Genomic DNA, 14,652 nt, shown 5'->3' on the forward strand with positions numbered 1-14,652 from the left:
ACTGTCTCTAATGTTGAGTTTTAAGGGGCGATATTTTCTCGCACAATGCCTGAGAACCACAGCAGTCAGCATAGTCCCACAATGGGTGGTAGCTCCACATCCTCCCTTCAACCATTAAAACAAATAGCTCTTTATCCAAGAATGTCTCTGTGTATTAACCTACAGGAGCGACTGTGTGTGTCTGAGAGGTAACCAGGTTCTCATGTAACGAGTCAGTGCACATATAGGATGTAATTAGGAAATATATCAAAGTTAATAAGTCAGCTTTTCATCTTCCAGACCCACATTAGCAATGTTTGGGTTGCAGGAGCTGGAGTAAATCACTGCAAACATCGGTAGAAGTATGGCTGAAAAACAACAACATGTCTTTTTTAGCAATTCCAACATATTATACTATATAGATAAGTGGATGAAGAAAAGGTTATATTTCAGCTCAATATACTCACATTCACTTACATGAGATACGATACATACGGCTTGCATGCTTGATCATCATGTAGTTAACAGACAGTGTTGATTTAGCATCAGTTACACTGATCAGTTACATCAGTTTAAAAAAATAAAATAAAACAAGAATATATAAAACTGTATTATTTGGACAGCTTACTATTGAATACGCAATAATGAAGTACACGCACATGTACTAAGTCCAGTTTAATATTTTTAACATAATTTGATCTACAACACATACAGTAGGAAGTTCCCACTCAAAGGACCATTGAAGATTCCTGGTTTACAGCAGAGCTTCATATTCAAGAGCATCATACCAGCATAAAAGATGTAATATACTGTAGAAGTCAAACATGGTTAAGCCACCCAAAGAGACATTTTGCAAAGCCATTTATTTGAGTTAATCTTAGGCTCTCTTCTTGACTGACCCTGAATGGCAATGATCCTATTATAAAGTCAATACATATGTAAAATATGGGTTTTATTATTGGGTTTTGCAAAGGAAAATTTACTTTTAAGAGCTAGTCTGTGAGGCTATGTTGATATTAAAGTAGCGTCTGTTTTTGAAGTTTCTAATTGTACATCACATACCATAAACTCTGCTAAATAAAGTGTTCACAAGAGCGAGAGGCAGTAAATTTAATACCTGCAAACATGAGCAGATAAAATCAGGCGTAAGAAGTACTACAGCGATAAAATGAGCGAAAAGATGACAGCTTGAGATTTAGTGAATGAGAAAAACAAAGAGCCAACAAGTGGAAAAAGACAGAAAGAAAAAGAGGGACTGAGAGGGTGCACGATGTGTGAGGGTTACCACAGCCATGCTACTGAGTGGTGTGTTTACATGGTACCACACCACGAGGCTTTTAACCACAGACATGGCACATCTCAGCGTATGTGTGTGCTCAGTCTATTCTGTGTGAGTGAAAGCAGACCACATGCATGCCTGTGGGGACGGATTCAATATGTTCCAATACTAAACCTGTGATTTTAGATACAAACTTAGTTTTAATCAAATCATTGGCTAATTTAGTTTCGCAAACAGGTGTAATTTGAGCCAAAGTCTCTTTTTATATGGCTGTATGAGAAACTACCCGTCAGATTATGAATGTGTAGTCTTTTCCACAGCTTCTGGTTCTTGGCTTTTTTTTTTTTTTTTTTTTTTACTATGACTTGAAATCCATGTTACTTCAACAACGCCTGCGCTATATCATACTAAAGATGAGAGCAGCAAACTACCATCACTCATAAAGGAAAACACCAAGAAGTGATTTTAGAGAAAAGCAATTCTGGAGAGTCCCTCTGAGGAACCACCAGCTGGGGATCTCCTGAAAGCCACGCAAGTCAAAAAGTTTTTCCTTAAGGTTATGCACTTGCTTTTCAAAATCAAGATGTTCAAAGTTTGCTGTATATACAATACTCACGCTATAACATTTCATGAGTATGTCAAGCATGCTGAGAACAATTTGAATGCTATTTGCCTTTTTCCTTCTAAACATCCATTCTAAAGTGTTCAATAGGTTGCAGATGGCATGTTGGTGAGTGAAGTGTTGTGTGGTCAATGTTCATTTGGAATTGACAGGACGGGCATTCACCTGGGTATTTCTCTGTCTATTCTCCTTCCTGAAAGCCTCTCGTGGGTTACTTGATGTTAGTTCAGCAGCTGCCCACAGAGAAGCCTCTTAAAAAGGAATGCAACAAGTTTTGGACTGCAAAGTGGTTTAGTCATTAGCAATTTGATTCATATTGAGTCCACTTCGAGTCTCAGTTGTGCTTGGGTGTGATTGCTGTATGGAGATTGCATTTTCTCCCCAATTCAACCCCAAAACATACATTTGAGGTTCATGGATGATTCTAAGGCCCTGGTTACACAACAACATTTTCAAGAGAAAATAGAAAACTTTCATTGCTTTTCAGCGTCCGAATACATGACAATGGTGCTCAGAGACACTGGAAATGCTACGTGGACCTTTCTCAAATGCTGCTACTGCACATACGCACATATGGCCTTAGTAAATAGTTTTTCTGCACATTCACAAAAAGATGTACAATGGCACCCTCCAGTATCATGACTCCCAGTCCATATTTTCCTGAGACTTGGTAGTTTTATACTTGAGTCATCTGTAAAAGCAATTCATCTGCTCATCGGAATGTCCGTGTGCTCACCATTGTTTGTGATTATCACGTATAGTTATCTGCACGCAGGTCTGCGGTTTCATTACAAAACAAACAACAGCACCCACTAGTGGCCCTACATGAAAACTACATAATTGTAAGCATTTCTGCCGTTCCCGTGTATACTTACATAATTTTCCAAACATTGCCATGTAACCTGGGTCTAAATGTCTCCTCAGTGTAAATGTGAGAGTGTGATTGTCTTTCTCCCTTTGTTTGCCCTGTTCTAGATTGGTGGCCTGTCCTCTTCTTTACACATAGTGAACACAGATTGGCGACTGTGCCTCATAAACATATGTTGGGTAAAAGCGGTTTGTATGGAATAAATAAACCATCTAATGTGAAATGATGTGTTTATGCATGTTAGTTGTGTAATACAATGGGCCTCAGCAAAGCTTCACAAACAGTGAACAGTTTTTTTTTGTTTTTTTACCACCATCCAGAACTCACAATTTAGATAAGAAGCAATTGAGGTTATGTCGTGTTCACAGTCAGACACTCACAGAAAGCTTTGGTTTAGCAAGAGGAGCAAGAACTAAACCAGAACTACCACACCAACAATGATGATACTTTGTATGTAAATGTATTTCTTGAATTTCACTCATTTTGCATGAAGTCACCTAACTTACTGTATATGTGACAAATAATATCAGTCTGATAAAACTTTTATTGTGACCTGATCGGCACCGCACTGCATCAAAAAACATTGTATCAAAAGGCATTTCATATAGAATAAGATAAGCCATCACATATATATTACGTTCTGACTTATGTTTGTGTGGCTTAAAATTAAAACGTTGATTGTTCTGTGAATCTAAGTATTAGAGTAACTTCATTTACAACTTGTGTGTATCACATATTCAAGTGTTGCTGGTGAGTACATAAATCATTTTCAAAGCTAATCTCCCTCTGAGGTACTTTAACCACAATCTAGCTAGACAGAAATATAACTGGTTGTAGCTTGTGCAGACACACCCACGTCTGACTGTTACCAGCCTCGTCCAATAAAATCATCACCTCCATGGAACATTTTCAGTAGCATAGTTCTCGCCTCACAGCATATGGAGATCTACTCTGTAGAAAGTGATGACCCAAAGAAGTTATGAATGTATTCAATGGCTTTGTTTCGAGGATAAACCAGGACATTATTGGCTTACAGTTGCCCACAGCTTGGTGTATCTGACTGATGGACTCAAAACAAAACATGAAGGGGGAAGGGGTATATAATCTTTTTTAACCAGCCCTGTCACTTGTGACTAATTAACCATTCAGACTACAGTATCAAATTACGATAATGTGAGTCCATAGAAGGATCAAGGTCTTGTTATGTCATTAAAAACTGGACGATCAACTAATTTTATGAGCTAATCAGTTGTAATAATAAAAAAAAAAGTTGTCTTGAAAAGTGCTGCCACTCATCAAGGAAATTAGTTCTGCCAGATGACCTGTGGAAATGTGTATAAGGCAGAGCTGAGTATGCATTCTGTTGCTTCGTGAAAAATCCATAACTATAAAACATACTGTCCGACACACACACACACACACACACACACACACACACACACACACACACACACACACACACACACACACACACACACACACAGACACCTTCACTGTAAGAGAATATTAGGCCATTCGCCATTGATCTGAACCCAACGCTCATTTGCACAATGACATGCCAATTAAACATTTTAAACTTTTGTCACAGTTTGAGTGTTTGTGTACTCAGCAACAGCAATCAGAGCCACTGAAAATGAAACATTTGGAAAATGGTCCAACACTACGTCTATGGAAATGGTGGGAAACCCAACTCTTCTGGAACACTGCGACTGTGCATCCGCACCACGCGTACTCACCATTGTTATTGTTTTTAGAGCACATGTGTCGAACTCCGGTCCTCGAAGGCCACAGCCCTGCACGTTTTGCATGTCTCCCTGCTTCAACACAGTGGATTGCAATGAGCAGCTTGTTATCTGGCTTTGTGCTGAACCTGGTGATGAACCATCAGGACATTCAGTGGAGGGAGACGTGGAAAACGTGCAGAGCTTCCGTCCTCGAGGATCTGAGTTTGATGCCCCTGTTTTAGGGTATTGTTCTCTGCATGAATGTCTGTGCCGTTTCATTACTAAAACAACAAACTGCGCAAACTCATGGCTTGGCATGTTAACATCATTTTCAGCATTTCATGCTGTTTATGCATCGTTAACTAAATGTTGCTGTGTAAACACAAAGCCTCTCTGAAAGGAGAACCCAAAAACGATGCGTTTTCACTTAAAATGTTGTGTAAACGGGGCCTCAGTTGGGTCAGGTGGCAAATCAAAGGTCTTGCTTTGAAAAACAAAAAAGCTGAAACTCTGAACTTGAAAGGATTTGAATTTTCTCATAAAGGATCCTCATTAGGATCTTCTAACTAGAACAGAAAAAAGTCATCATAAATCCCAAATTAATTGTTTCTGTTGTTTCCTCAACATTTCAATGACTGATTTCTGCAGTTATGAGTGTATTTTGGACACTCCCTTACAGTAAATATCTGCTCTGGAATTCCCGATTCTCGATTTTTGCTTAATAGAGAATATCTTTAAGTGTAAATATATATGGAAAAGACAGAATAGAGGACTGAGGAAACTTGTCGAGGAGGTAAAGGGAGGTAAGCATTTTTAAAAGAGGTGACGATGACAAGGGGATGGAATATAAGTGAGGTGCAGAAAGACCTAAGCAGGGGGCAGGAGAAGGTTATGAGAAGAGGAAGGGAGTAAAGAGAAATTTGGGGAACAAGAAAAAAAAGGAAAATTGAAGGGAAAATATAAAATGTAAGGTTAGCTGGCAGGAAAGGGTGGGGGAGAAAAGAGTGAAAGCAGATAGAGAGTCAGACAGGAAGGAAAAGGAGGGTTGGCCAAAGAGCGAGGTGCCAGTATTGGAGAAAGAGCAAGAGAGAGGGATAGGAGAGAGGACAGGAAGGGAGGTGTTCACCCATGGTGGTACAGTAGGCAAGAGCATAGAGGGCAAAAGAAGGAGGTGCGTAAAAGTGGGGGTTGGACACGGACTAAGGTAGAGGTGGTGGTCATGGGCGAGGTAGGGGGGCAGAGGGGGGTCTGCAGGTTTTTTTTTTTTTTGAGAGGAAAGAAGTTAAACTTAATTGGTTCCTGATGTGAACCTGTGCTTAGTCCTCCAAATAAAAGTCCTTTCTGTCAGCTGTAATGGCTTTTCCATGGTGCACCGCTCCGGTGGGGGCTGCCTTTGCATCCCAGCATGGCTCGTGACCTGCTTTAAATTAGGAGGTATGCAATAATACAAATGCACCAACTGTGATTGCACGATTATGATCAAAGGTCATGGGCGGCCTCTAGAAGAGAGTTGCTGCAACGACGCAATCTTATCTCAGAGAAGCTCAGTAAGTCCCAATATAAAAGTTCAGACTGCAAGCTGGCCAGCAGTGTACTATATCGTGTGGCTCACTGCTGAGAATGTGTACATTTTACTCTCCTCTTCATAAAGGCAGCAATATCCAAATATCGCTAAAACACAATGGTGATGACTTCTGGTTAAAATGGGGGAATCTACATGATTTTGTATAGTATGTTTCACATGTATGTGTGAAATTTTGGCCTTGCATTCAAGTTGATTGTTTTTCAGATTAAATGTATACCAATTTATGTGATTTCATTTACCTGGATAGTAAAAAGGACAAGTCTCTATAAAGCAAAACATTTACTGTGACTTCCCATATCCTGTAGGCCAAAACATATTGTCATCTTTATGTACTGTATGAGTACATACTGCATGTACTGATTAAATATTGTGGGGACCTCAACTGTTTACATAATCATTAACTTGCCTTTCTATTTGGGAATAAAATGGAAAGTTTCTGTAATACAAATTATTACTGTCCCCTCATAATGAGTTCAATTCTACTATGTATATTCCTACAAGCTCCAACTTCAGGTATATGGACGATGAAAGGATGGATATAAAACACATCCATCCTTTAGACGGTGAGATAGCAACCACTAGTTATGGTCCCGATTAGTCTAAATGCTAAATATAAAGAAAGTCTCGCGAATGACCGATTGAAGTTATGGTTAGGCTAAGATTACGCAGCTGGCATGAGTTTAGAATAAGTATGCAGGACATTTTTTGTCAAATCAATACAATGACTTGATTATTTCTTTACATTTAACCTAATGTCTCAAAGTTGTGGCTTTATAATTATTGAGATATAAAAGAGATATAAATGGCAAATTGTGAAGAATGCTGGAGATTACATTGTCAAGTCTTCAAAGAGTTTTAATAAGTGGACATGCACACACACACACACAGATACACACAGCAGTGCTTTGACCCCATAATGCCACAGTGAGAGTTTGGACTTCTACAACCAGCAGTCCTCGATGACCTCACTGACTCAATAACAAACAGCTGTCACACCGGAGACCTGTGTGTGTGTGTGTGTGTATGTGTGTGTGTGTGTGTGTGTGTGTGTGTGTGTGTGTGTGTGTGTGTGTGTGTGTGTGTGTGTGTGTGTGTGTGTGTGCGTGTTTTTTTTTACACACACTTACCTGCTTGATTACCTCTTGCTCTGTGTGTGACTTCTTACTTGATTGCATGACATTTATTGAACGTGCACACTTATAGTAAATGCTGGGTTATTCTGAAGAAACAATTGCTGAGGGTTTGGGCCCCTGGGTTTTATGTTGAGTAACTTTGACACAACATTGAGCAGGAAATGATGACCCAGCACTATGGATTTGAAATGTAACTTGAAATTCCGGCCCATCATTCCTTGCAGATTTTACATTTTTAGGCAATCGGCAATTTCAAATGAGTCTCAAATGACAAATTAGCTCTATGATGTTATACGAAAGAATGAAAATTGTTATGGATTATATAAAATGGCTTATAATATTCTATTTTTTTCATTGAAAATGGCTTGACACTAACAATTGACAACAGACCAATGATTGAGCTTCGGATCAGGAAAAAACTGCTCTATCATATCATCTATATAATTGTTGTGTGTGATGTATAAAGAACTCGACTTGACTATCAACCTTCCTTTCTTCATTTTAACCAATCATCCAGTCTTGCTGAGTTATAACAAATCAGAGTTGGGTGTCCTTTTGACCTTCCAACAGAGCACTAAGATATTCCACATCACACTGATCGGGTAACTGCTCTCAAGCAAACAAAACACTAAAAACATGTGAAATACATTATTTGTGATTTCATTGCAAGAAAGTTTTTAATTCAGACAGCAATGTTTTGAAAAATCTGAAACCCTGAAAACAATATATTTACAACAAACAATTTTGTCCTGTTGGTTAATGAAACCTCACACACATACACAGAATATGATATGCTATAAACAATGGCAAGTACAGCGACATTCTTATGGATCGAGTCAAGTTGAATTGCTATTATGGTGACTTTCAACTACAAAACTATCAAGTCCCAGGAGAATATGGACCGGCAGTCATGACACTGTGGAAGCTACCATTGTTGTTATTGTTCATCTAATTGTTCATGCAAATGTGGATGAAAATGTGGGCCTCGGTCAATCGCCTGCAGAACACATAAAAACTGAAAGATCAATGCTCAATTCAATTGAATAGTCTTTTTGCAGGATCTTCATAAATCTGGCCCATAGTATGATGTTTTTTATGCAGCAGATATGTGACTGTACTTGCTTTAAAGTGGTATGTTCATGATTGATAAAAGTTATTAGAATAATGAGACTTGTTTACATCAACAAAAGGCTATTGCAAGTGGATCAAACACAATATAAAGTCACAACCATTTCACATTAGATACATCTGTTAAATCTCTTCAGCCTGAGAAAATTCAGATATAACTTGCATTGCATTTGTTGCTGAATCTGTCATCTATGTCAACTGGACATTACTCTGTTTTTACAGCCAGAGCCTGGCAGTGATGACCACGTGTGGTTTAGGACTCAGTTGATTGCGGGAAAAGGCTGTAAACCAGTAAACAAGAGTCCATTACAAAGGGACCACTTCATCACTGACACACTTATCAGCCAGAGAGAAGCTATTACCGACGTATCACCACCTGGAACAAAGGAAGTGGCCCGGGCTAATCTGTCTTCTCCATCTCATAGCTCTTTTCTACACTAACAATAATGAGACGGAGGCATGCAAACATGGCCATTGTGTGCATCATGAGCAGAGGATAGGTTAAAACTATAACCTGCAATTTTGTGATGTTGTTCATCTTCCTGTCCCAGGAGGGTGTTGGGTACATGAATGTATCCCACTTTCCCCTTCTGTATCCTTGATCTTACCCAATCTAACCTCACTGTCACTCTCCAGAACTGAAAAACAACCCTGCTGTGAACCCCCCCTCTCCAAGCCTCTGTCTGTTTTACTCTTGTCACTGTCTGTCTAAATTCTTTGGTACAATCTAATTGTTATACCTTATTGTCTAACTCTCTGTAAAACCTTCAATTGAGTCATAACCACCTCAGATTGCTTGAAAGCCTGGAAAAACCTTTCCACTTGAAGCCAGAGGAAAGTTGGGGCGATGGAGAGGATTTTGTCTTATATACACAAACTGAAAATGTCAAGCTTGCCTTATCTCCATAACTAAATGTCATGTGGAGAGGGACATGATTGCCTTTCAAAGGCAATCGAAACAATACACAAAAGCGTTCCCACAGAGTTTTCTCCAGGCAAAATGCCAAAAACTTGCTCATCGAAAAAGTATTAAATGACTTAGCGTTATTACTAAACAGGCCCCTAAATCTGAGCTGCTTTTGGGAATCTCTCTTTCTGAGAAGACACCTTAACAACAGTTGTTATATTTTATGTCATAGTAACTTTAAAGGTGCTGAGCTTAATGCTAACAACGAGTTAAACACTCGAGTTAATAGCCATATGCTAACCAGTATTTGTTATGCCTTACATAGTCACTTTTAATTGCACTGTATTTCACCTTCAGTATGTTAGTTCTGATATTTTAAACAATAACCAGTCAAATTTATAGTTACCCTGTGCTATATAGATGCACTGATTTACTGTAGGATTGATCGATCAACGTAATCTTTGGACGCATTGACAGAGCCATTTCAGAGTTCATTTCAGGGACTTTCTGGGAAAGTCTGCTTCATTTGGGCTTCTGTGAACCCTCCCCCGAACTCTGATCCAGGCTCACTATGCCAATCAGAAGAAGCAAGGGAACCAAGGGAACCGAGTCCTGGACAATCCGAATGTGAAAGGCACCTTATGAGCATGAAATACAATAACAATCTGAACCTCATTTAGGGGTTTAGCGTGTGTGTTTGGTGGTACAAGTTGTCTTGTTGAGAGTTTTTTTTTTTAGACATCTGTAGCTCTTACTGCACTTGAACAATGTGGTTCTTGTCAACATCGCAATTCTGTCTTCTGTTTTTGATGCTAAAAACCCTTTCAGAAATGGTTTAATATTGCTTCAGAGGAAGCTTTGGATGTAGCTGGAGAAAAAAGAGTCCTTCCTCTCATCATGTTTTTCATATAAACATGCAAATAAACATGCACCAACCTCAGCCTGCAGCCATGGAAGTCTGATCCTCCCCCTCATACAGTAGGTGGGATTCTCCCCTGGCTGCCCAGCAGATGTTTGCTTTCCATTGTGGGACACCAGGATTTAAATTTGGTCCCTTAGATTTGTCTGGAATAGAGGAGCTTCTGTAACAACACCAGCACAAACGTAGCTTAGTGGCAATGCAAGTATTTTGACAAGTCAATAAGCAAACAGATCCCCACCATCAAGGGGGGGTCTTCGAGGAGACTGGGTTGTTCTCATGCCTCAACTACCCACAAGGGTGCCAGACACAAGTGACTCCATGTATCTTTATTAATTCACTCTATAAAGAGTGGCAAATTAATTTAAAATTCAATCTTTCTTCATTTTTTACATGTCTTTCATCGGGCACAGATGTTTTTTTTCTTCTTGTTTTTTGTTTTTATGGCTATCATCTATCTCTTCAATTTCTTCCTTGGGCTTGTGTTATTGACTCAAATATCATCATTTCCTTTATATTTTGAGTTTTAATTTGTTAATTTTGATCACCCCAGAATATATAGATTCACATCTTTGATTGTTTGATTTTGCACAAGTATTACCCTGAAAACCCTTCCTGATGCAGCTCTCCATTGTCCACTTCTCGCCAGTGCAATTAGAACCCAAACCTTGCAGTCGCAGGATTCCTGTAACCTCTATCTCAGCCACGACTGTCCATTTCTTTCATTTTTAATGTTACCAAGTCACATTTCCCATAATCCCACATGCATTACATACAGAAACAATACAAGAAATAATATAAGTAATGGTGTTTCATCAGCAACCAAAGAGAGGAACGTCTGCACATTTTCAGCTACACAAAACACAAAACAGATCTCATTAATATCCAGTAGTCCAGGAAATTAACAAATTGCATTCCTGACGAGTTAAACATTATTATCTTTTTTAAAGAATCGTGGTTGGTTCTGCCACCTCACAGCAATGGGGTCAGGGTTGGGATTTGGGATAGAGTTCACATGTCCTCGCTGTGAGTAAATATATTTTGTCTAGATACTCTTACTTCCCACACAATCCAAAGACATACAGGCGTCAGTAAGGAGCGGCTCTGTGTTGACCTTTATATGTGGCTGTGTGTGTAATTGTCTGTCTCTTGGTGTTCCCGTCAATACTCTGATGGGCCGGCGACCTATTGAAGGTGTACCCTGTGTGTCTCCTGATGTCAGCTTGAATATTCTTCAACCCCTGAAATCTAATTTGGTATAAGCTGAGTATTGAACACATCCACTGGTGAAGTTGAGCAGGATTAGCTGCCTTGACTCTGACGTAGAAAATCAAAAAGGACAAAAATAGGTAGGACTCACAAGAACTAGCAGAATTCATGATACATGCTGGGAATGTTATGTGATGTGATTATTGTAAGGCTGAGATGGTTCCTGTGATAAATGGATTCATAAACATGATTCAATCCACACTTGACTTAGCTAAGAGGCACGTTACACCACACATTAAATCAATGGCACTGCAGTCTGCAGATTCTCATCTGGCTGAGGTCGCTTAGGTTAACTGCCAGGTCAAACACAACAAAGGTCTGTTCAAATAAACCAGAGCGGTTTGTCACCTGAGACAAGGCTTTTCCTCACTGGGAGACAAAAGGAAAAAAATATATTTTTCCTCATTGACCTTGGATTTAATATGTTGGCTTGATACTTGACTTCCAGAAGCAGGGATGACAAGAACTGTCTTCATAGTTTTTAATTAAAAGAAAAATAAAAAAAACAAAAATATTTGATGTGCTCCATGAGATGGTAAGAACTGCAAATATGAGTGTCCCATACTCTAATGTGTATGTCACTTATGCTGAGGTCTTTTGTACTTCACTATTTTCTTTTTCATTTGTGTGTGCATCTTCCCATAACTTCTCTAAGTTATAATAATACTGGCAATAAATAATAAATATGTATTGCTGGACAACATACAAATGTTCCCATTTCTTTCTGATGCGACCTTGTGCAAAATACAGCGAAACCTATTGTTTTTACAGATTCACCATTACCACATGTCACTGATGTTACTTCATTAATAAGGTACCAGTAGCTTACTGTCACTGCAGCATCAACGATCTATTACTCCAGTCTCATTGTGGTGTATGTTGCACACTTCTGGTCTAGAAGATGTATTAATGTATTCAGCCCCGTTAACGCAAGAACATGTTCAAGTGAAAATGGCTCCCAACTTTTCAAACACGTGCTGACTCTGTCTCTGTGGAAATCTGGAAAACATTGTCATGTAAACTAGGTCTTGGTGCCTTTCAATAAATATTAGCTTCAACTTGTTAGACCTGTCTTCAGGTTACTCCACCCGTTTGTTGCAGTTCCTGTTGTTCATTCATGCTATTCTTTTGAGAACAGCTGGTTTCGGCATGACTGATGAAGATTGTATCCCCTTGATTGAAACATGTTCAATGAAGCATTTTCAGCTTGAATTCAAAAATACTAAAATAACAGGAATCATCCAGTGTCCCTCCCACTAATTGATGTACCTTTTTTGAACTGACTCACCTAAAGTACATGGTGCTGATCGGCGATCTTTCAGCCAACTCCATGCACAGAAGTAAAGTGATGCACAAGTTACTTTTTCAAGCAACTCATCATTTTTTGTTGGAAGAACAAGGGAAGTAAGCAGTTCGAAATCATTACTCCCACTATTTTTTTTGTGACTTGTTCAATAGTGAACATTAAATTAAAAAAATATACCATTTACTTCAATTGCAAAAGTGACAAATCCCTATATAGTTGGTCTTGTAGTGGCTTCAACGCTCCATTTCAATCCACTACTGCTGGATGGTTTTACTGCAAACACCTCACTAAGTGTTTGCAGATGGTGTGAAGCTGGCAGACCTGGAGATTCCCATCCAAACACTTTCTCACAACCTGAGGAGCTTCACAGGCGGAGCATCCAGCTCCACTTTGACTCCAATGCCAGCAGACAGGAGGAAATATTTATAATATTTTATGTGGAAGGTTAATTGGAAAGGAATACAATATATCTTTGAGTCCTTCAGTGTCAGTCCCACTCTCTTTTTTCCCCTCCCTGCTTCACTCCACCCTTCTCCCTTCCCGTCTCTCTCTCTCTCTCTCTCTCTCTCTCTCTCTCTCTCTCTGTCTCTTAACAAGTTGCAGAAAAAAATGTGTTTCCAATTAGGCTGCGAGGAAGAAAGAACAACTCTCAATGCCAAGCACTACCAGAAATTTCACAATAAATCCATTTTGATTCTCCTTCATCTTATCTTTCAACTTCAAGAAGATAATTGGGAATTTTTTTTGACAATTTATGCACTTGTTACAGATAGAAAAATAGAATAAAATAAAATAAAAACAAATCCTTTTGTCACACCTCGTGCAAACACACTTTTACTACTAATATAACGCATTATGATTAAAATGAGTCAATTCTGGCGTCTAATCACGTGACATCGTGATTAGACAAAGGTCCTGTCCAGTGCAGCGTATGTGAGGAGAGAGAGAGAGAGAGAGAGAGAGAGAGAGAGAGAGAGAGAGAGAGAGAGAGAGAGAGAGAGAGAGAGAGAGAGAGAGAGAGAGAGAGAGAGAGCGAGAGAGAGAGAGAGAGAGAGAGAGAGAGAGAGAGAGAGAGAGAGAGTCGCGCCAGCACAGAGAGGCACGGAGACGGAGCGGAGCAGCATCAGGGCTTGAACATCTGGGCAAGAAATTAAAAACATTTCACCAAACATAGAACGAGAATAAGAGAAAGACATTGCTCGTGGTGGGATTTTTGCTTTTCTGCACGGACATAAAATGAAAGGGTTACCTGACTGTACTTTGGATTTGGAGTCACCGCTGCGACTTTGACACGAGAGTTGCGCAGAGTCTCTATGAGTTGTCTGTCGGGGGAAATTCACGCACACCAGAATCAAACTCCGAGCGGGACGTCCAGGCACCAGTCAGGGAGTAAGCTAAACCACCTACACACCGCTCTCTCTGGAAAGTCATACAACGTGAGTATGTAAGATTCTGCTCTTTTTTTCCACCCTGTTTCAACCGATTAATTTCTCTCAAACTGCAATTTGATCCACTGGAAAAGAGGGAGATGAATTATTCATATATTTCCAACTACTAAGTCCGGTTTACGCACGGATCATCTGGGCATCTTTTTTTCTTTTTTTTTTTACATCATCCAAAGTGTACCTGCCACGTAGACGTGGCGTGTACAGAGGTTTCGGTCCAGATAAAGGCTTTGATGGCAGAAGCAGATGCTTAAAAGACTGTGCGCACCGTTGTTTCAGCGTGAGGCGCGCAGTTGTGCGTATTCACAGGGTGAGAACAGGGATGAGGGGACTTGTTGCGCCAGAGCTGGGCTCCTTATCAAACTCAGGGACTTTTAGGAGGGAGTAGACTGGAAAAATAGAATGGGCGTTGGGTCTTGGAGTAAAAAGAATAAATAAAAAAAAACCAACAAATTTGACATCTGTCTTGATTCTCCACGCTGGTTTTC

At 39.6% G+C, this 14,652-nt stretch overlaps 1 protein-coding gene across 2 annotated transcripts in view; it reads left to right on the forward strand.

The window, feature by feature from the left end:
* The first annotated feature begins 13,849 nt into the window (after positions 1-13,849).
* Positions 13,850-14,652, forward strand: part of lpar1 (lysophosphatidic acid receptor 1) — a 43,814-nt gene continuing 43,011 nt past the window's right edge. Inside the window, exon 1 of one of the 2 annotated variants that reach the window (XM_080510221.1) lies at positions 13,850-14,159. In XM_080510221.1, the coding sequence (XP_080366347.1) occupies positions 14,033-14,159 (127 nt within the window). In that variant the 5' untranslated portion in view covers positions 13,850-14,032. The remainder of the gene's footprint in view (positions 14,160-14,652) is intronic. The other variant, XM_080510222.1, reaches the window with a different exon arrangement.

The sequence above is a fragment of the Blennius ocellaris genome (genome assembly GCF_963422515.1).
Source record: "Blennius ocellaris genome assembly, chromosome: 15".
NCBI classification, from domain to species: domain Eukaryota; kingdom Metazoa; phylum Chordata; class Actinopteri; order Blenniiformes; family Blenniidae; genus Blennius; species Blennius ocellaris.